We start from the raw sequence: 21,664 nt of genomic DNA on the forward strand, positions 1-21,664 counted from the left end.
TATTCAGCCTATAATGTATTGTGGGTTTTATTTGCATCAGCGATTCTAATGAAAAACAACTTTTCCAAAACCCATAAAAACCTGTGATGTCAGTTATTTGTGGAGTTCGTATATTGCCTTAAGTTTAAAGATGCCTTCCTTCAAGTGTAAAAGATCACAGGATACACACACACTTACATCAGATGAGTAATTTAAGTCTCACCCTTTGCCTCTACTAAAGCAAGCGCGAGTAATATTGTGTGGACCATGCATCTAGACCTTGACACAAACAGAGTCTAATTTGCAATTATCCCTCCATGGGCTCAAAACAAAACCCCATACACAATTAAGCCTTCATTTAGGCGCTGTTACTTGTTTTGCTCTCTTTTACATCGTTGGAAAATCAACAAAACTTGTGTGAAAAATCCTCTGTCCCACCACCAAAAAAAAAATCCAAAAAATCTGAATAAGGTAATCTATCCTACTGGGACTTTTGTTTGCGACATCTAAATCATTGTGCACTATTCATTCAGCTACAAATTCCCACTCTGCACAGAAAACAGTCAGGCTGTTTATTTTTGGTATTTGTCAAAGTAGAAGGATGCTCCTACTTCATTTGAAAGTCTGGGTAGAACTGTGATGGTTAACATCAGCGAGGAATATCAAATAACCAAAGGGAAGTAAGCGCTCTTTATGCATACGACATGTGTAATAGAGTAAGCAAGAGTTATACGGAACCTTTCTCCTGGCACCTGAGAGAATAACAAGCATTGAAATGAACAAGCGACTTTCATCCTAAGGATTACTCCATTACTCATGTCGTATGCATAAAGAGCACTTACTCCCCTTTGGTTATTTGATATCTTTACAACGCTCTGCCTCATTTCGTTTAAGATTCATATTAGCGAGGAAGTTATCTTTGAAACCTACATGCATAGCAACAACTATATACACACACACATCCATTGTTGAAGATTCAAATATCAGATCAAATTGCAGAACAAACATGAGATAAAGGCACCAGCGGTCAAAAGTAGCAGACAGACAGTCCACAACATCTCTGAGTCACACACATTCAAACTCGTGTATCATTATATGTACACACAACTGCTCTCGCAACCCTCCTTAACAGAACAGACCTCCATCTTACTTCACGAGTCAATCAACCAAGGGAGGTAATATCTCTAGAACAAGAAGCGACTGTGACCAAGAGTTATGCAGCCATAATCACCTGGCACCTCACATTGCTGCAACCAAGGCAGGAATGGAATAACAAAGAATGGAATAAAACATGAACAACAGTTACACTGACTGATTCTGTGTCGCTTTTGTTCTCTACTGTCTTGCATTCTAAGTGTGTCTCACTAATTCCACTCACACTACTTCATTCACACATATTCCCCTTCCCATGAATCATAAAACAGAAATATTTCCCGGCATGTGACATAAATAAAGCTATCTGTGTAAACAAAAACGCTCTTATATCACTATAGACATGTCTTCGGCTCATCACAAGTATTAATTCCATTTTCCTTTAAAGCATTTCAACTCCATGTCAAAATAACAACAACCCAGGTATATCTTTTCACAACAGTGCGCCCTAAACATTTTCTATATCCAGTAAAAAATAACAAGTAACTGTATCTTTCAGAAAAGTCGCTTGATATATTAAACAGTATGTCAATTCAACATTTGTTGCAACAGCATTATCACTTCAAGTATATAAATTTGAGTAAAAATATTAAAAATAAAATTAAAAATAAAGAAAAGAAAAGAATATGTTTTTTGTGTGTGTGAAAGCCACTGTTGTGTTGTAATTTGTAAAAAGTGGGTCATCCCTCACAACTTTTTGTTTACATTCTAATTTTCAATTAATTTTTTTGTTGTCCTAGAGGTTATTGCCAAACCCTCACCTCAAAATCTAGTCTTCATGAACGATGTATAAACGAGGTAAAGGTCAGTGAATCGCTGCATAAATGAAAGTCTTAACCAACGTGTGAACTAGTGTCTTTGTCATTCAGACATCAGACCTGGGAACACCTGTTTTGCATTTGGAGTATTCTCAAACAAACTTGGTGTATTTTTGGAAAAAAGAGTGTACTCCACAGAACATTTGAACATGATCAATGATTCAAACATGCTTTGCACGCATCAGTTGCACCTTAAAAAAATATTTAAAATAAATGCTTCTTTCAATGAGTAATGAAAAAAAGCTGTAATCATTGATCAAATGCACAGTTAATAATGTTTTTTAATCATCAAAAGAAACAGAGAAAAAAAACCAGTCTGAAGAATTTTTCTCGTATTTTTTCCCCCAACGACCGTACTGATAATATTTTAGACAATCAAGCGTACAAAACACAGCGAAATCATATGGGTTCCCAGGTCTGAGACATGCTTATTTTCCCTCTCATTAGCCATAGCAATTTGCTGCTCAAACAGAGCTTTCAATTAACCCACAACCACCTGCTAATGTCATACTGCATGAGCCATACAACCGTAACGCACACACAAACACTATCTCTCTCTCTCAGACATACATGCATGCACAAACACACTCTCTCTCTTTTCACACACACACATACACACACACTCACACTCTCTCTCTCTCTCTCTCACACACACACTATCTCTCTCTCTCTCTCTCTCTGGCTATCTCTTTTTTTTTCCCGCTGTCTCTCTTATCAGTGGAATATTACGTAAACTAAAGCTGCACTAAAACACACGTTGTTCAGATCTTCTCATATGTTGATTCTCCTTTGCATCCCCTGGCTGTAAATGCGATTCCATCCTGCAAAAACAATAAAAAAAACAAAAGGTCAATCATTACAGCCTTGTACTGAAAAATAGCAAAACGCACCACATGCACACACTCGCACACACCATGCATACATGTGTGAATAACATCCTAAACCATGCTGTTAAAGTTAGTGCACAGAAAGTACAGTATTTTAAAGAAAAATGAGACATTTCTTAACATTTTCTGCTGCATTTTGAGAATTACATGCTGTTATGCAAACACATGTACAAAGTCGTCTTGGTTTAGTGTAGAGAGTTGCTGCTAACAGTAAACTCAAGGTCTTTATCAATACCTCCAAACTTATGAACAGAAAAAAAAGAAATCTATATATAAAACAGGCACAAAGGAATTAGAACAATTTTCAAATTAAACCTGTGTGATATGTTTGCTGTGACACTGAATGAATCTCAAAATGTTCACTCTTATTTCACTATGAGACATACAACACTTCAAGTTCAAGGGGCGACTTGTGGAGATAGACGAACGATGAAGAAGACTTAGGCTGTGTAACAAAGCAATGGTTGCACCTCTTCTGCTGGGTTATCTAAAGGGAAGTAATCATGTTCATTTCTTAACTTAAAGGGAATGATATAAAATATACAGATAGAAATAATTCTGTGTACAAACCCGTATTAACAAAGGAATCTCTTTCCAGAACTCGTAGTTGGGAATAACTTCCAGACCTTCAGCCCGTCGCACAAACTTCATGAAGAGGAATCCTCCGACCCAGTAAACAATGAAGAAAACAAAGAATCTGAAATGACAGTAAATGCAACTTGCAATACAGAATTTCAGTTGCTTCATTTGTGTTTCTTCTCAAACTCTTTATCTTTTGCACAATGAACAATGAAGAGACAGACAGAGACAGAGACATGCATGTGCACCCAGACCCAGACTTTGATGGCGACACAGACTTATAGACAGAAACAGTGATCGCACAATAGGTGCCTTTTCAACCGGTATTGCCTGAAAGCTAAGAAACAGAAAAGCAAATGGCAAGGATAATGCAAGCTTGTTTCATTAGCTGTATCCCACTTAGCATGTACATTGTAAATTATTGCCATTCATATAAAAAAAAACCCGAGTTCACAATCCAGTCCTTTGAAAGACCATCAGCTGCCAGTGATTTTTGTGGATGAGACTGAGAGCTAAATCACATTGAAAAGAAATATCAAAATTTCTTTTTCTTTCTCTCTGATTTTTTTTGGTGGCATATTGGAGCATCAAGGTTAGGTTGGACCTTTGCCAAAAAAAGAATCCTTTCCATAACAACCACCTATCTATGAAGACCACTTTCTGGTCCATTGAGAGGTCGTTAGGTTCAACACAATGAACAACAAACACAGGCTCTGATCCTACCCCACAGATCGACTTACAAACAAGACAAAAAGAGAGACAGCTAATACTGATACACACAGACAGACATGGAAACTCAGGGACAGTCTGCGACTGTTGATCTCTTGCACATGTATGCAAACAAAAGTATTTGAGAGATCTCAAGGAATGCACATGTAGCCTTTTTTGTAAATACACTTAATCATACACGCTACATACGTCTTTGGCAGGGGTATCAAACTAATCTCTGTTCTAGCAACAAGGACAGGCACAGCTGACATTACACAGGGTCATTATGCAATAAATGTATTCCAGTGAAACAGAAGATGACAGAGACAGGAAGATGAAAGGATAAGGAGCATAACAACAGACGCAAGACAAATTTTTTGTTTGTTTATTTGTTGCTTAACGTCCAGCCGACTACGCAGAGCCATATCAGGACGAGGAAGGGGGGGATGAAGGGGGCCACTTGTCAAGCGATTCCTGTTTACAAATGCACTAACCCATTACTTGTGTCCCAGCAGGCTTTAGTAAAACTAAATTAATACCTACTGGAAGATTACCAGTTTCCAGTATGTTAAAATAGGCTTAACCTATCTACTGCTGGACTTACATCAGAACACTAACAGATTAAACTATACATGAATCGCGAGACAAGCGGCAAGAGAAGAGATTTTTGGAAAAAATACAGGTGAATGAGCAAGAAGGCAGAAAAAAGAAAAGAATTCATGAAGAAAAAGAGAGCATGACAGGAAAGAGGAACCAAAAATCTACCTAACAGCAAACTAGAAAGCTCCTGCGGTTCCAAAAACAGGAGGGGCCTTTAATTTCATAACCGCAGTGCCCCACTGCGGGAACGCAAGACAAAAAATAACAAGAAAACCAAATGCATACATGACTCTCCTTCGTCATTTCCCATTACAGTGGAACCCCCCTTTAAAGACCCAGTTTTCTCAAGTTTTTCTATTCATAAACTGTGAAAGTTTACCCCCATTTTAAGACATGATTTTCTCAGATGGACTGCACAGATGAATACTAAGACTCGCCCATTACTCAGGCGAGTCAAAAAGAACAAAAAGTGCAAAAAGTAAATGAACACTCACACGATGACTAAAATAGATCCAAAACTCAAACTCTTGGATCCACTCGGGGGACAAATCACAGGTGTGTACAGGTTGAACGACTGGAGAAGAAGAACAAAATATAGACTTAATAAAAAAATTAAAATAATCATCAGACACCAAAAGCACAAGCTATTGGGAAATTGTGTTTGACCAAAATAATGAAAGAAACAAATGCTCTCCTTTATGCTGCATACTTCATTTAATTAAATTCCATCTAAATTATCATCCTAATATACATGTGATGTATATCACATTGAAAAGAAATAACAATTCCCAAAACACGTCTTTCTTAAAATGATGTTGATAACTAAAGTCATTTGTAAATAAAAGTAACCCCCACAACACTCTCTCTCTCCCTAAGACTCGCTCTCTCATACACTAAAAAGTTAGTGCAGTAGTCCCACAACTTTGAAACCTCCAAAATCTGCACAAGGTGGGTGTCAAAAGAAAAAACTCCACAAAATGAAGGTTCTTTCTTTCTTTATTTGGTGTTTAATGTCGTTTTCAATCACAAACTGGTTATATTGCGACGGGGAAAGGGGGGGGGGGGGGGGGGGGGGGGGGGGAGGAGATGGGATAGAGCCACTTGTTAATTAACCATATCCACATATCGAGGCTCTGGGAGTTACTTCCCTTGTTTTAGGAAGCAAACACACACAAATGCCGCCTAACAAGCGCTGTGCTTGGGGACAATGTAAAACGGATGATAGGTATCCTGAACGCTGTGTTGGCGTGAAATTCATCCCATTTGTGAAACCGGGAAAGCATCTGTACCATCTAGATCGCTGCCTTCGCTGGATAAAAGCCTGCAATCGCCCAGCTTACCAGTTGAACGTCAACACAATCAAGTCGTACACGTACATTTGCAGCAAGGTCAGATCTCGCACGACTTTGATTCAAGGCCTATTGCTAATTTTTTGATGGTTTGGTCTCAGTGTCACAAAAATATGACGATCTAATCAATCACTGATTTAAAAAATAAGTATGTTGCCCTATATCCATTGACATTCTTAGTGAAATAGATCTATTTGAAATAGTATTTCACTGCCCTGACCGGCGAACTTCTTGCCGGCTGTATTGAGCTTGTGTGTTCGTAAAGGCTAACTCAAAAAGTCAAAATCACAGTCGTCTCCGAAACAAGCAATAATCAGAGTTGGGGGGAAAACATTTCGTTTGTTCAGTTTTGTTTTGTTCTTGATAGTTTGTTTATCTCTCACACACACACACACCGTACACACACACACACACATACATACATACATACACAAACACACGCGCGCACGCACACACATTGCACGTACGCGCACATACACACACCTACTGAGATATGCCTAACATACACGCACGCTTGCAAACACACACATAATACGCAAACGCAGTTTAATTTCCTCAATACAAGGCGAAAGGCACACACACACCACACACAAATAAACACACACACGCAGTCCCACACACACACACACACACACAACTCTCACACACACAAATAAACCCACACACGCAGCCAACCCCCCCCCCCCCCCCCCACACACACACACAACCCTCACACACACAAATAAACACACTCACGCAGTCCACCCCCCCCCCCACACACACACAACCCTCTCTGACACACACACCCGCCCAACCCCAGCGTCCAACTCAACTTTCACCAACAACCATACCCTACTCTCACTATCGCTCTCTCTCTCTCTCACACACACACACACACAAGCTCACGCAAGCACAGCCACACACACACACAGCACGCGCATACACACACACTGACACACATCACACACAGCACGCGCATATACACACACACTGACACACATCACACACACACACCCACACACACCTTTCGCAGTTCGCTCGCAGTTCGCTCACAGTTCTTCTCTTTTCCATCGTCGCCATCTTCGAAGCTTGCTTCGCTTTTCAGGGGAGATAACCCGTTTATCACATTCGCTGCTGACTTGTGGGTCAAGGCTATTGTTTCTTGTTCACAAAAGCACTAATCAACAAGAAGGGCAAAGCCCATACGACTCACATGCTTTACACATTTTTCCTACCAAAATACATGTGACCTTGACCCAAGGTCAAGGTCATCCAAGGTCATGCAACACAAAGCTGTTAATTCAAGACATAGGAAGTACAATGGTGCTTATTGGCTCTTTCTACCATGAGATATGGTCACTTTTAGTGGTTCACTACCTTATTTTGGTCACATTTCATAAGGGTCAAAATGACCTTGACCTTGATCATATGTGACCGAATGTGTCTCATGATGAAAGCATAACATGTGCCCCACATAATTTTTAAGTTTGAAACAGTTATCTTCCATAGTTCAGGGTCAAGGTCACTTCAAAATATGTATACAATCCAACTTTGAAGAGCTCCTGTGACCTTGACCTTGAAGCAAGGTAAACCAAACTGGTATCAAAAGATGGGGCTTACTTTGCCCTATATATCATATATAGGTGAGGTATTGAATCTCAAAAACTTCAGAGAAAATGGGAAAAATATGAAAAATAGCTGTTTTTTAGGCAACATTTATGGCCCCTGCGACCTTGACCTTGAAGCAAGGTCAAGATGCTATGTATGTTTTTTGGGGCCTTGTCATCATACACCATCTTGCCAAATTTGGTACTGATAGACTGAATAGTGTCCAAGAAATATCCAACGTTAAAGTTTTCCGGACGGACGGACGTCCGGACGGACGGACGGACGGACGGACGGACGGACGGACGACTCGGGTGAGTACATAGACTCACTTTTGCTTCGCATGTGAGTCAAAAATTGCTCCAGGGGCTTGCAACGTAGTACAATATATTACCTTACTGGGAGAATGCAAGTTTCCAGTACAAAGGACGTTTTACATACTGCTTGACTAAAATCTTTACAAACATTGACTATAATATTCTATACAAGAAACACTTAACAAGGGTAAAACGAGAAACAGAATCCGTTAGTCGCCTCTTACGACATTCTGGGGAGCATCGGGTAAATTCTTCCCCCTAACCCGCGGGGGGTCAAAATGAAGGTACATTTGACAGCCTTGATGAAAATAACATTGGAAAATAAGTAGAAAGTCTCAAAATAGAGGTTATTAAAAACACAGTTTACAGTATAGTGTAAACGTACAGTAGTCCTTCTTGGTCTGAGTCATCTTGTTCAACACCACAAATCTGTTTATGCTTTTACTGACAAGAACATCCTATGACTGGCCCAGCATGTGCCAAAAATGAACAGCCTGGCTGCTTTGTGTGCAGACTGGAAATACTTTTAAAATTAATTCCATAAGTGACACCGATGCCATTGTCTACCTGCTACAATAATTCAGAAAAAATGTCCCACTGTGCACAGATAATCAGATTGCAGTCATGCTGTTGATTGTTGGCAGGCCTAAAAGTGGCGAGTATTTTACTCGCCATGGCGAGTAGAAATCTGTAAATGGCGAGTAGAAATGTCAATCTACTCGCCAAAGGCTTTCTTTCTTTATTTGGTGTTTAACGTCGTTTTCATCCACGAAGGTTATATTGCGACGGTCGCCAAAGGCGAGTAAAGTTGCTGAAACAAATTGTTGGTTTGGCGAGTAAAATTTGCTCCCTGGCTAGTATGATCATGTACGCATCAAGGACCGTATCTCACAAAACATGATTAGTGGATTCCACTGTACTTACATAGTTCCCTGAGACTGGTGGGTCCTCCTTCAAGAAATCCAACCTTGATTCGCCTGAGCAAATTAAATTCACTTTGCTATGCCTGCGAAAGAGAAAAAATGATTGAATTAAAGCTACATTCCAGCTGCTTCCTGTGCAGAGCTCGATTTTTGTTGAATGTAAAATTAATTTTTGCCGATTGACACAGTCAATAAATCTATTTATAAACAAAATCCTGCTCTCTACAAGAAGCTGCCAGGCTTTTGATATAGTGGTCTAAGGTACAAAACTCATGTTTACTTTGAATGTACGGATATTAAGAGCTACTTCCTATGCTCAGTTCTTCCATTTGGAAAAGTCTGATCAGAACTCGCAATTTTCAAGAAAAAGAATGTATCGAAAGCAACCTTTGAGGAAAGAGGAGATTCTCTGTATGCTAGAAATTGATGATCCTTTGGATGAGGATTCTTTTTCGCCAGTATAAAGTAACAATAGCAGTGATAGTTTGTTTGTTTGTTTGTTTGTTTAACGCCCAGCCGACCACGAAGGGCCATATCAGGGCGGTGCTGCTTTGACATATAACGTGCGCCACACACAAGACAGAAGTCGCAGCACAGGCTTCATGTCTCACCCAGTCACATTATTCTGACACCGGACCAACCAGTCCTAGCACTAACCCCACAATGCCAGACGCCAGGCGGAGCAGCCACTAGATTGCCAATTTAAAAGTCTTGGGTATGACCCGGCCGGGGTTCGAACCCACGACCTCCCGATCACGGGGCGGACGCATTACCACTAGGCCAACCGTGCCGGTAGCAGTGATAGTGCCTCAAAAACATGGTGCAAGAACTGTGTTGGTTACCTGGACATCATTTGGTCACTTTCACTTACTCCTGTGTTTTGCGATGTTTGACAGTTCGTGATTCAAGATGCTCTGATTATTCGCGTTTTCTGTCTGTACTTTGTTTACAACTACTGTCTTCATTAACCTTCACCGGGCTTCGTGTTTGATACCCCGATTATGGCATCCTGGGTCCTACAGGACCCATATTTTTCAAAGAAGGATAAAACTGTTTATACTGATTCGGATGATGTGGGAACCACAGGACCCATACTTTTTAAAGAAGGTTGCACAGAGTCATTTGCCTTGGCGATGTAATTCTTTTGTTTCCGTGAGTACTGATCATCGTGACACATTGACAAAATGGCATCAGCAAGCAAGGCAAACCTCGAGGAAGCTTTCAGAAATGTTGGGTAAGCCATTTTAAATCCTTTGTTGTCTAAACTTCGTTGGTACTAGAAAATGAACGGCACTGTAATAAAGTACTTTCAACAAGTCAGAACATGATCTCTTTGTGTACTTGGAACTATTTATTCATTTGGGTGTGATAATGAGATTCCCATGTGCTTCAGTTATTTAGCTGAGCTCGAAAAAAAAATATCAACGTGCTGCGCGTACTGTCTTGTGTTTTATAGACTACTTTGTAGATGTACAGTGATGATCAGTGATGCATGGTGAATACAACGTCCTAGTGAGTTAACACCATTTTCACCCTAATGTTAGTTCTGATTTCACCAATATTTTACATCCTTTGTGTCTGTAGCGCGGACGTGCCAAAGGGGATGGTGCATATCCTGCACCACGTGGGTTCCACCAGGCAGGATGTGTACAGGTCAATGTGGAGCAGCCTCATAGTAAGTTAGTTTTACTGTTTTCATTTATACAAAGTGTACTGTTTGTTGATGGCACAGAAGTGTTTATTTATTCGATATCTGGCCTTCTAATTGGAGACAAAGAATGTGTGCAAAAACGTAGATTATCATGTGGTCATTTTGATATTCACACTGTATACCAAATAAGTTCTCATTGCAATGATACTTGATATGTTGCACACACACACACACACACACACACACACACACACACACACCAGAGAGAGAGAGAAAGAGAGAGAGAGAGTGAGTTTTCTGACTCGTAACTGAAATTACTGTGATTTTTTTTATACAGTACGTTGGGAAACTGTCGACGTCTGGAAAGAGGACACTGGTGTATCCCACCCGCGTCGCTGGGGCCGATTCGCCCGGCCCCTCGTCCATGGGTTCTACTGCTTCGTCAAAGGGATTTCCGGCCACAGGATTTCTTTCGAGGCACTTTCAAATCGTTACCATCGACTTCCGGTTCGCATCCTACGGGAGTTCCGGTCGTAGGTGGTAACGGCAATCCGTTTCCTGCCTACGCTTCCGCTCAGGCGGTTGCGGACGGTGGGGGACAGGATGGGTTAGCTTTCAGAGCTTGCCCTTAAGCAGGGTCAGAAGAAAGGCGGTTCCACGCAGTCTTCATCTTTTCGTGGCTCTGGGCAAAAGACGCGGTCGCATAGGGGTGGCAGCCGTTCTCGCCCCTATAATAAGAAGCCTTCCTTCGGGAAGAAGGGGTCAGGTGGTAAACCTAACCCCCAATGAAGGCTCCCCGATCCAACCACTCCTCTAGCCCCTACCCCTTTGGTAGCGGGCGGCCTCTCAAGGGCCGTTCCAGCTTGGTTGTCTCTCGCGAGCAGCCCTTGGGTTATGGGAGTGGTTCGATCGGGGTTCCGGTTGCTCTGGTTAGAGGACAAGGCTCCTTTAACCAGAACAACACCCAGTTTCAGGTTTCCCGCCGATCCGGAGGCATGTGCCGTCATTCAGGCGGAGGTGCTGCTGCTTTTGCAGAAGCATGCGATAGAGGAGGTCATCGATCGTCGATCCCCGGGGTTTTACGGGAGACTGTTTGTCGTCCCGAAAGCGTCAGGGGGTTGGCGACCGGTGTTGGATCTGTCTCCCTTGAACGGCTTTCTCCGGAAGGTTCCGTTCATGATGGAGACTCCAGCGTCTGTCAGGGAGGCCCTTCGTCCGTTGGACTGGGTCACTTCCATCGACCTGACAGACGCATACTTCCATATTCTGATGCACAGGTCAGATCGAAAGTGGCTGCGGTTCCTGTGGGGCGACAGGGTGTTCCAGTTCAGGGCGCTGCCGTTCGGGCTCTCGTTAGCGCCTTGGATCTTTACCATGATAGTGCGCCAGCTTTGCGCTTTAGTGCGGCAGCAAGGGATTCGTCTCAGAGTTTATCTGGACGACTGGTTGGTCCTGAATCAGCTAGAGTCCCTGTGCGATCAGCACACCCGGATAGTCTTGCAGACTGCGAGAGACTTAGGTTTCTCTGTGAACCAAGGGAAGTCCGACTTGGTTCCCTCTCAGCAGTTTACGTATCTGGGCATGGTGTTCGACACCCGAGCTTGGACTGTTTGTCCCGCCCAGCGGAGGATAGACAAGCTACAGGATCTGGTCAGGTCCCTGTCGAGCCTCCGCCACGCGCCAGTCAGGGTATTGGCTTCACTCCAGGGCCAGATGGAGTCGATGTCTACCCTGATTCCGCTGGGCAGAGTTCACAAACGCCCGTTTCAGGCGTTTCTGAACTCTGCCTGGGATCCAGCCTCTCAAGGTTGGAATTTGTCTCTTCCCCTTCAGGGATGGTTCCTGGAGTCAACGAGGCAGTGGTTGGATTCGGCCTGGCTGACTCAGGGCGTTCCGATTTCACTGCCCCTTCCGGAGTTGCATCTCTTTACCGATGCTTCTCTTCAGGGTTGGGGAGCGCATCTGGAGGGGAACACAGCTTCCGGTCTTTGGGACCAGGCTCAGAAGTTGTTGCACATCAACATTCTGGAATTGGAAGCAGTGCGCCTCGGGCTTCTGGAGTTTGTCGCCTCTCTGCGAGGCAAGCAGGTGTTGATCCACACGGACAACACCACTGTGGCCGTGTACCTGAACAAGCAGGGGGCACGCGCTCGCTAGTTCTGTCCAACAGAGCATGCGAGATTCTCACTTGGGCGTTCCATCAGGGGATAGTGATCTCAGCGAAGTACCTTCCGGGGTGCCTGAACATCTTGGCAGATTCGCTCAGTCGCTCATCGCAGGTACTGCACTCGGAGTGGACTATCGCGCACCAGGCACTGCGGCGTCTTTGGACGCAGGTGGACAAACCCCTCTTGGATCTGTTCGCCACCCGGTTCTCTCGGCGTCTCCCAGTCTTCGTGTCTCCGGTACCGGACCCGGAGGCTTGGGCGGTCAACGTCATGGGAATATCCCTTTATCACTGCTGCGCTTAAAAAGTGTGGGTCCTGTGTTACCCACATCATCCGAATCGGTATAAACACCTCCATCCCTCTTTGAAACGTATGGGTCCTGTAGGACCCAGGAAACCAGAATCGGGTATATCAAACGACGTCATTGCTGATTGTTTTCTAATTTGACCGATTGACTTAAAATTTGGGTCATAGGAAGCCATGCAGGTGGCCGAAGAATACACCAAATTTCATTAAAAAATTCGTATTAGCACTGGAGTTATGGTCATTTTTATGTGCCTCTGGGTCCTGTAGTACCCAGGAAGCCCGGTGAAGGTAGGCACAGTAAGCCTCCCGTAAACCATCACAGATACTGTCAGGCTTTTACATACAGTACAAACACCCTTATATTTAAACACTCATCGCTTGAGAACATCCTAGGTGCCCTCTGTGAAGAGCGAGCAATTTTCAAAGAATTTATTTTTGCGTGGTTTATCTTACCCCTGAGCCATTGTGAACCCATGTGATCCAGTTTGCTTTTTTTCACAATGTAGTCGTCAGTTTGTGATTTCAATGCGACTCGATGTAAGCTTATCTGCAATAGCATGTTATTATGTACCTCTGAATCTAAACGCAACAAACGGCTGCGATTCACATGAACTCTAGCGATGGCTTTTGACTGTTGAGAGGAACTGACGACAGACATAACCGCCGTCTGCTACGAGAACCACGACCTTGCGTGACCCTGCTTCTGGACCTTTCTTTTTTTAAACTTTCAAAACTTCCAATTGTACTGATCTTGTCTTGATGAAAAAAGAATTCTTTTATGATTTAAGAATGTTTGTGTAACAAGCTATCAATTTATTATTTAGATTTTAAAAGTTAGGTCTATCGCCAAAACGCACTGTTCAATTGTCTGATCAGACAATCCGCAAAATCAATTCTTTGAAAATTGCTCGCTCTTTACGTAGGGCACCGAACAAGCGGTGAGTGTTTAAACGAAAGGGTGTTTGTACTGTGTGTAAAAGCCTGACAGTATCTGTGATGGTTTACGGGAGGCGTACTGTGCCTTTAAAGATTGATGGCGGCAGGCTCAGGCTGGCAGGAAGATAAGAGGGAGGCAGAGCCAGTCACAATAGTGCTAAAGATATGCTACACCGAAGATTGACCCCCAAAATAGACTGTGCTAATACTTTGCCGGTGATATTTTCACTGTGTGTTGAAACGAGTGTGAATAAATTAGAGAAACCTACCAGACAGACTATATTAATATTATACAGACTTTTGAATAAGATGACATGCCAAGAATCATATAACCCGGCACCAAGCACTACTAGTACTACAAGTGACGTTTAAAGTAGGCAAATACTATATTAGTTCGTATCATTACACAATTTTGCAGGACTTTATTCCAAAAACCTGAATTTGATTGTGCATTTGCTCAAAGCACATCTTTGATCAATTCTTTTCAAAACTGTTGTGCTTTCTTTCCCTGACTTTTAAAAGCAAAAACACTGGACAAAAGTGTTGAGGTACAATGCACATACTGGTACCGGTAGTGTATATACTTTTGATGACTGGTTTAATGTCGGATCGCCATTTGATGGCAAGCTAAACAGCTTCACTACAAAATTAACTTCACAAGGCATCCATAAGATGTGAGATACATTTACTTTGGCAAATTCTCAGCAGTTTTGCATAGTCTACCTCTGGATGATGTGTCATCTATATTATGAATTTCTAATTCTGGTGAAAAAACAGTCAAAATGGAAACGAATAAGTATTACCCCTCACCTTGTGGTAACAGTTTTAGAACCAGTGAAGGTCACTGAAAGAGTATTGGCTGCAGGGTCTCCTGCAAATGTGTCTGTGCCAATGTCACCGGCATCCCAATAAATTGGCTGGCTTCCTGTGACAACCTGACACATCTGGACACCACATAGAACGGCAATCATTATGCAAACTCTTTCTCATTACAATACATTCTGTCTGACCTGCACTGACGTATCAATACATTGATAACATATACAATATATACCTAGCTAGCAGGGGTAATAATTCACCTTCCTGCAGTGGAAACCCCCCTTTGAAGACCTCCAAAAATCTGAGAAAATCAAGTGTAAACAAGGAGTTTAAAAAAAAACCAAGAAGGGCAAAGCCCATACGACTCACATGCTTGACCTTGACCTTTACATGACCTTGACCTTCAGCTAAACCTAGCAATGACATCATACACTAAGAACTGCTTTACACATTTTTCCTACCAAAATACATGTGACCTTGACCCAAGGTCAAGGTCATCCAAGGTCATGCAACACAAAGCTGTTAATTCAAGACATAGGAAGTACAATGGTGCTTATTGGCTCTTTCTACCATGAGATATGGTCACTTTTAGTGGTTCACTACCTTATTTTGGTCACATTTCATAAGGGTCAAAGTGACCTTGACCTTGATCATATGTGACCAAATGTGTCTCATGATGAAAGCATAACATGTGCCCCACATAATTTTTAAGTTTGAAACAGTTATCTTCCATAGTTCAGGGTCAAGGTCACTTCAAAATATGTATACAATCCAACTTTGAAGAGCTCCTGTGACCTTGGCCTTGAAGCAAGGTAAACCAAACTGGTATCAAAAGATGGGGCTTACTTTGCCCTATATATCATATATAGGTGAGGTATTAAATCTCAAAAACTTCAGAGAAAATGGGAAAAATTTGAAAAATAGCTGTTTTTTAGACAACATTTATGGCCCCTGCGACCTTGACCTTGAAGCAAGCTCAAGATGCTATGTATGTTTTTTGGGGCCTTGTCATCATACACCATCTTGCCAAATTTGGTACTGATAGACTGAATAGTGTCCAAGAAATATCCAACGTTAAAGTTTTCCGGACGGCCGGCCGGACGGCCGGCCGGACGGGGGGGACGGACGGACGGATGACTCGGGTGAGTACATAGACTCACTTTTGCTTCGCATGTGAGTCAAAAAGGGTTTAAATTCACACTAGAGGTTAATTATGAATAGAATTAAATCTGAGAACACAATGTCTTAAAAAGGAGCGAGTTTAAAAGAAAGCTGGAGAAGATCATGGCCTTATAATATAATTCGCCATCCAAATGGGACTGAGCATCTAGCCTGCAAACATCAAGGAGACAAAGAGCACAATTATACTCACCGTAATGTCACCTGTTATATTACAGAATTGTTTGACCAGAGGAACACAGGGTGAGAAGTAGTAGATGTTCTTTGTCTTTGAGTCTGTGGCAGTAAACCTGAAGCAACAACAGAAAGAACAATTATAATATTTCTATTTGAATAAATACAATTGTCATCATTTTCACGAGTGTTCATTCACAAACACCTGGGAAATAAATCTCATGTTCCCCATGCAATCACTCGAGGTGGTGAATGGGTTTGAGCTTTCAGGTGAAACGTGGATTGTCAAAGTAAAAGCCAATCAGGCTGATTGTTTGATGTGTGGAACCATCGCGGCTTTGGATTTGTGTTTCCGAGGACAACGATTGTAAGCATTCACTCTCAAAGACCCAATCAATGTTGATAATTACCGCGGCGACTCAAGGTCATTTTGCAACTTATCTCTGTAATCGCAAAATCCACAACGAAAAGTCATTAAAACACTTAAAAGAAAAGAAATATGCTCAACACTTACTGAACTCACAGGTATGATCGCAGCTCTGTACATTTTCAGATTGGAAGAAAAGCGTCAACAAGCTACGTTTGACGTCACATACAAGTTTGACGTGTTATCTCGTGCTACTGTGACGATGCTTTGTGGCCCGGAGTTGAATTCTAAAAATTCGTCTCCCTGTGGGTTATTGTGCATTTTGTTGCACAACCAAAATGATGACAAAAACGATGTTTGGTGGCTTGTTGTCAGCCCAGCATTTTGTTGTTGGTCCTCGGGGAGCATATATCGCCTTTTTGTCTCATATGTATCAACCACGGCCTTTGGCCTTGGTCGATAAAGATGAAACAAAAAACAAAAAAGCTGGTCTGTCAACAAGCCACCAAACATCTTATAATATATATATATTTATAAACTTGACATGTCATTTGCATACATGTGTGGAAGCTGTTATTAGGCTTATAAAACTGGAAATTCAAGTGTGGTACGTTTGCTTACTTTCCCTTTTGAGCTTACTAGACTAATTATTAAGAGACAAAAGGGGCAGGGAGAGAGGCGGTGGGGTGGGTGAGGGATCAACAGCTCAGAACAGTTCACACAGAGAGAGAGAGAGAGAGAGAGAGAGAGAGAGAGAGAGAGAGAGAGAGAGAGAGAGAGAGAGAGAGAGAGAGAGAGAGAGAGAGAGAGAGAGAGAACATTAACACACAGTCAAAGAGGAGGTAGAATGATGATCCGCTCTCATCTTTACAGAACTTTACTACAAGTAATCTTGAACTTTAGTGTGTTAAATTCATAGCTCAAGATCCACTGTCAGTTTTTACATTTAGTCAAGTTTTGACTAAATGTTTTAACATAGAGGGGGAATCGAGACGAGGGTCGTGGTGTATGTGTGTGTGTGTGTCTGTGTGTGTGTGCGTGTGCGTCTGTGTGTGTGTGTAGAGCGATTCAGACTAAACTACTGGACCGATCTTTATGAAATTTGACATGAGAGTTCCTGGGAATGATATCCCCGGACTTTTTTTTCTTTTTTTCGATAAATGTCTTTGATGACGCCATATCCGGCTTTTTGTAAAAGTTGAGGCGGCACTGTCACACCCTCATTTTTCAATCAAATTGATTGAAATTTTGGCCAAGCAATCTTCGATGAAGGCCGGACTTCGGTATTGCATTTCAGCTTGGTGGCTTAAAAATTAATTGATGACTTGTGTCATTAAAAATCTGAAAATTGTAAAAAAAAAAATTTTTTTTATAAAACGATCCAAATTTACGTTCATCTTATTTTTCATCATTTTCTGATTCCAAAAACATATAAATATGTTATATTTGGATTAAAAACAAGCTCTGAAAATTAAAAATATAAAAATTATGATTAAAATTAAATTTCCGAAATCGTTTCAAAAACTATTTCATCTTATTCCTTGTCGGTTCCTGATTCCAAAAACATATAGATATGATATGTTTGGATTAAAAACACGCTCAGAAAGTTAAAACGAAGAGAGGTACAGTAAAGCGCGCTATGAAACACAGCGCAACCGCTGCCGCGCCAAACAGGCTCGTCACTTTCACTGCCTTTTGCACTAGCGGCGGACTATGTTCAGTTTCATTCTGTGAGTTCCACAGCTTGACTAAATGTAGTAATTTCGCCTTACGCGACTTGTTACTTATTCTTTTTATACAAGTCCCTGTAGGCTGTAGTCAAGCTGAAGAACATTAGTCGTGAAACAAGGACCTTGTCGTGAAATTAATTGACGGATTGAGCTCTAAACTTAAGAATAGTTAATTCATTTGGTAATTTGTTCTACGAAAATCACGAGAAAATAGATACGTAATATCGGAAAAATCCGATAGAGTTGTCTCCCCACCATCGTAATATTGACAGTTGCCTCCCCTCCATCGATAATGGTGGATTTCGCTATGTTTTCATTGAATAAGACATGTATGTAAACGAAATGCATCCATACAGTTCATTCCGTGACTTCAAAGGTATTTAAAATGACTTCTCATGCTTACAAGTGCAGGTTCCAGTACTTATTTTCTCAGAAAACCCCCAAAACCTCATTGGAAATGAGAAAAATGTGTCCTTAGATCGTGTTTTATTGACATGTTTAATTGAAATCATAACTTAAATCTGCAACTTTCACCGTTCATGGCTTTGTTTTCGTGTGAGGATTTACGATGGTGTGGAAGTATTTGAAGAAAGTGAACTCTAAGGCACAAAAACACTGAAACCAGACGATGGAGCGTCATTGTTGTTTTTATTCATGATTTGAACATAGTTTTCGACAGAAAAAAGAGAATATTTTGTTTTAATACTGATAAAAGTTGTCCATTTAGTGATTTACCTGCGCGAGCGTGTATGTATCCATTTGTGTATGACGTCATCAATACTTGTTGTCTTTTATGATAACAAAAGTTACCTTCCTTGCATTGACATTTTTGCATCAACTTCATTGAAAATCCGCCTCTTAACACAAAAATAAGGGTGCATGTGGCATGAATCAAGCATGCCCCCTTCTCGCAAGCATGTCCAAAACTTCACTTTGAAGATAGATTTATAGTTATTTCAGATGGGGTTTTCGGATAAAATAAGTACCCGCAGGTTCTGCAAATCTGGAGGCTTAAATGCCTCTGAATTATAAGCTATGAATTTAAACCCTCTTGGCACGATGGGCCACGACCCTGGCTTTCCCGGTGGAGCACGATGAGCCTCATATGTCATACGTCATTTTTATATATATTTTGCAAATCAGACAAATTTCATTGCGAAGCTTTCTTCTTTCCAGTGACAATGATATAGTTTTCTGTGTCTAAGGTTATTATGAGACCACTTGCAATTAAAATACAAACAGCAGGCACATTTTAGGCCAATAATATTTGGTGAACGCTTTTAATTCAAATGTATGCAGTGCCAAGAGGAAGTTCAAGATTACCACTTTGCAAGCCCCCACCACGAAATACGGGCGTGTATAACCATCGTATCAGCAGTATCAACATTTATCAATAATGCAATCTATCAAGGAACTTGATTCAGTTATCGCTCCTTAGTTTCCTTTCGTCACGGGACAGGCACGACATCACATGACCAAGCAAACGAAACAACCTTCTCATTCACAAACCTCGGGTTTGGGCCCGACGACAAGGCATTTAAATCTATGACAGTCCCACTCGCGGTTTGACATTTGCATTTTGCTGTTCTTTTGCAGTCTTCCGCCGTCCCGAAGGTGGAAATTAACAGGACGAGTAGGGCGATGGAAAAGTTCTTCGTTATTGCTTCCATCGTGCAGCGTAAACATGGAACTCTTCAGGAGTAGAAGTCGATTTTGGTCGTAGATTTGAAAGCCATTGATTGGACGTGCATTTGTGTGCTTTTCCACATTAAAGATGGCATACTGGAAAACGAAAGAAGGCTACTTATTTTAAATTTTTTTTTAAATGTTTTCTTTGTGAAGTTTTCTTGAAGTATTTCCTGTGCAAAATACATACCATGTGAACCCCTGCAGATCCATCCAGGATTACACAAGGAATAAGAGCACCCTTCCATTTGGTCACATACCCAAAACTAAAGAGCCTGGCAGCTTTCTGCGCAGAGAAGCAGATAGTTTGTTGATTATTTTTGCGGATTGACATTGTGGCAAGTGTCCACATTTGTTGTGGAATGCTATAATTCCATGTAAAAGCCTGGACATATCTGCGGTTATGGATGGCACGGTGTACACAGAAAGGGATCCGAAGAACATCTATCTTTATTGCCTGATGTGAGGTGCAAAAACTATGATCATGTTTGGAAACTGTTTGAGAAAAGCAATATTTTTGCAGCAATAAAAACAATTTTCTGTTTTAGGGAAAAAAAAGGCTACTGGAAAAATAATTTGAGTGAAGAAAAAGAAGTGTTTGCTTAACAATGTCTGTTTTATTTACTCTAGGTGTAAGCATGTGTGTGCACTTGAGTTGTATGTGTGCACTGACTTCTTTACATTTTATTTAAAAAAAAACCCTTCATGTTAAGAAATGTTTTAACCCCTGATTAAATACAAAGGACTTACATGTACTGATATTTTATATTTGGACTAATAGAAAATCATTTGATGGATGAGCAAAACCTCCAAATCCCCCCATCCGCCCCCTCCTTGTCATACGGGCACAGGAATTGAACACAGTGTGCATGTGTACTTGCTTGCTCCTTCATGTGTTAATTTTTTTTTTTAATGTGAATACATGGACTTTTTTTCTCAAAAAGAATTGATGACATCTCTATATCTAACGTCTCATCAGTATTTTTGTTGATGTACAACTTTGTGCGTGCCTGTGTGTGTGTGAGCGAGCAACTTTGAACACTCATTTTCAATAAGCTGAAAAAGGCCTTGAGTCTGACCACAGTGAAACTTAACTCACAAGACAAAAACATTCAAGACATATTATTAAACTCTATTTTATTGGAACACGTATACAAAAGTACAGGTGAAAATATAGCATTGCCTTTATATTTTCCTGATTTTTTTCCATAAAATAACAGGTACAATCAACTAACAGAAACTCTAACCAACTGAGGAAAGCAGAAAATTTCAACCCATGATCTCCATTACTTTCTTCTTGTAAGTCAGTGTTTTTCCTAGGCCTTTGGTCGTTGTCATTGATGCATACTTTTTTGATTTGATGCATCGGTCTGACCATGGTCGGTCAACCATCCCATTGTTTTAACATGCAGTTCCACCTGACTTTTTGTCCTCTGAGGCTAGGAACTTGACACTGATTAGAATTTGGCTGTCTGAACAAGGATTTTTGAAGCTACATGCATAATCATTCTTGAAAAAATAGAGATCTAGATATAACTACTTTCCTAATAATCACATGCTGTATTGTGTCTATCTTCAGGTTATATGTATGACATGTTTTATAGTTTAGAACATATTGCGATTATCACAATTAAACACAGTAAAGTATGAAAGAAGACTAACCATCATGTACATGTTCTTTCTCCAAAATTTCCTCCCACCTATCCCTCTCTCACTCAAAGTTTCACGGTGTTGAACCGTGTTGTGATGCAT

At 41.2% G+C, this 21,664-nt stretch overlaps 2 protein-coding genes across 2 annotated transcripts; one reads left to right on the forward strand and one right to left on the reverse strand.

The window, feature by feature from the left end:
* Positions 1-1,294: 1,294 nt before the first annotated feature.
* On the reverse strand, positions 1,295-20,656 carry LOC138981981 (uncharacterized). The gene is made up of 7 exons (XM_070355181.1): positions 19,736-20,656; positions 16,149-16,245; positions 14,768-14,901; positions 8,898-8,979; positions 5,218-5,297; positions 3,407-3,533; positions 1,295-2,770 (listed from the first exon to the last, which is right to left on the reverse strand). Exons 1-7 carry the CDS (start codon positions 19,894-19,896, stop codon positions 2,711-2,713), a joined length of 741 nt encoding a protein of 246 aa, XP_070211282.1. The 5' UTR covers positions 19,897-20,656; the 3' UTR covers positions 1,295-2,710.
* Positions 9,859-12,704, forward strand: LOC138981318 (uncharacterized). The gene is made up of 4 exons (XM_070354197.1): positions 9,859-10,130; positions 10,481-10,571; positions 10,885-11,087; positions 11,522-12,704. The coding sequence occupies exons 1-4, from the start codon at positions 10,081-10,083 to the stop codon at positions 12,702-12,704; spliced, it is 1,527 nt and encodes a 508-aa protein (XP_070210298.1). The 5' UTR covers positions 9,859-10,080.
* Positions 20,657-21,664: the final 1,008 nt, after the last annotated feature.

Source organism: Littorina saxatilis, linkage group LG12, assembly GCF_037325665.1.
Source record: "Littorina saxatilis isolate snail1 linkage group LG12, US_GU_Lsax_2.0, whole genome shotgun sequence".
Classification (NCBI taxonomy): Eukaryota; Metazoa; Mollusca; class Gastropoda; order Littorinimorpha; family Littorinidae; genus Littorina; species Littorina saxatilis.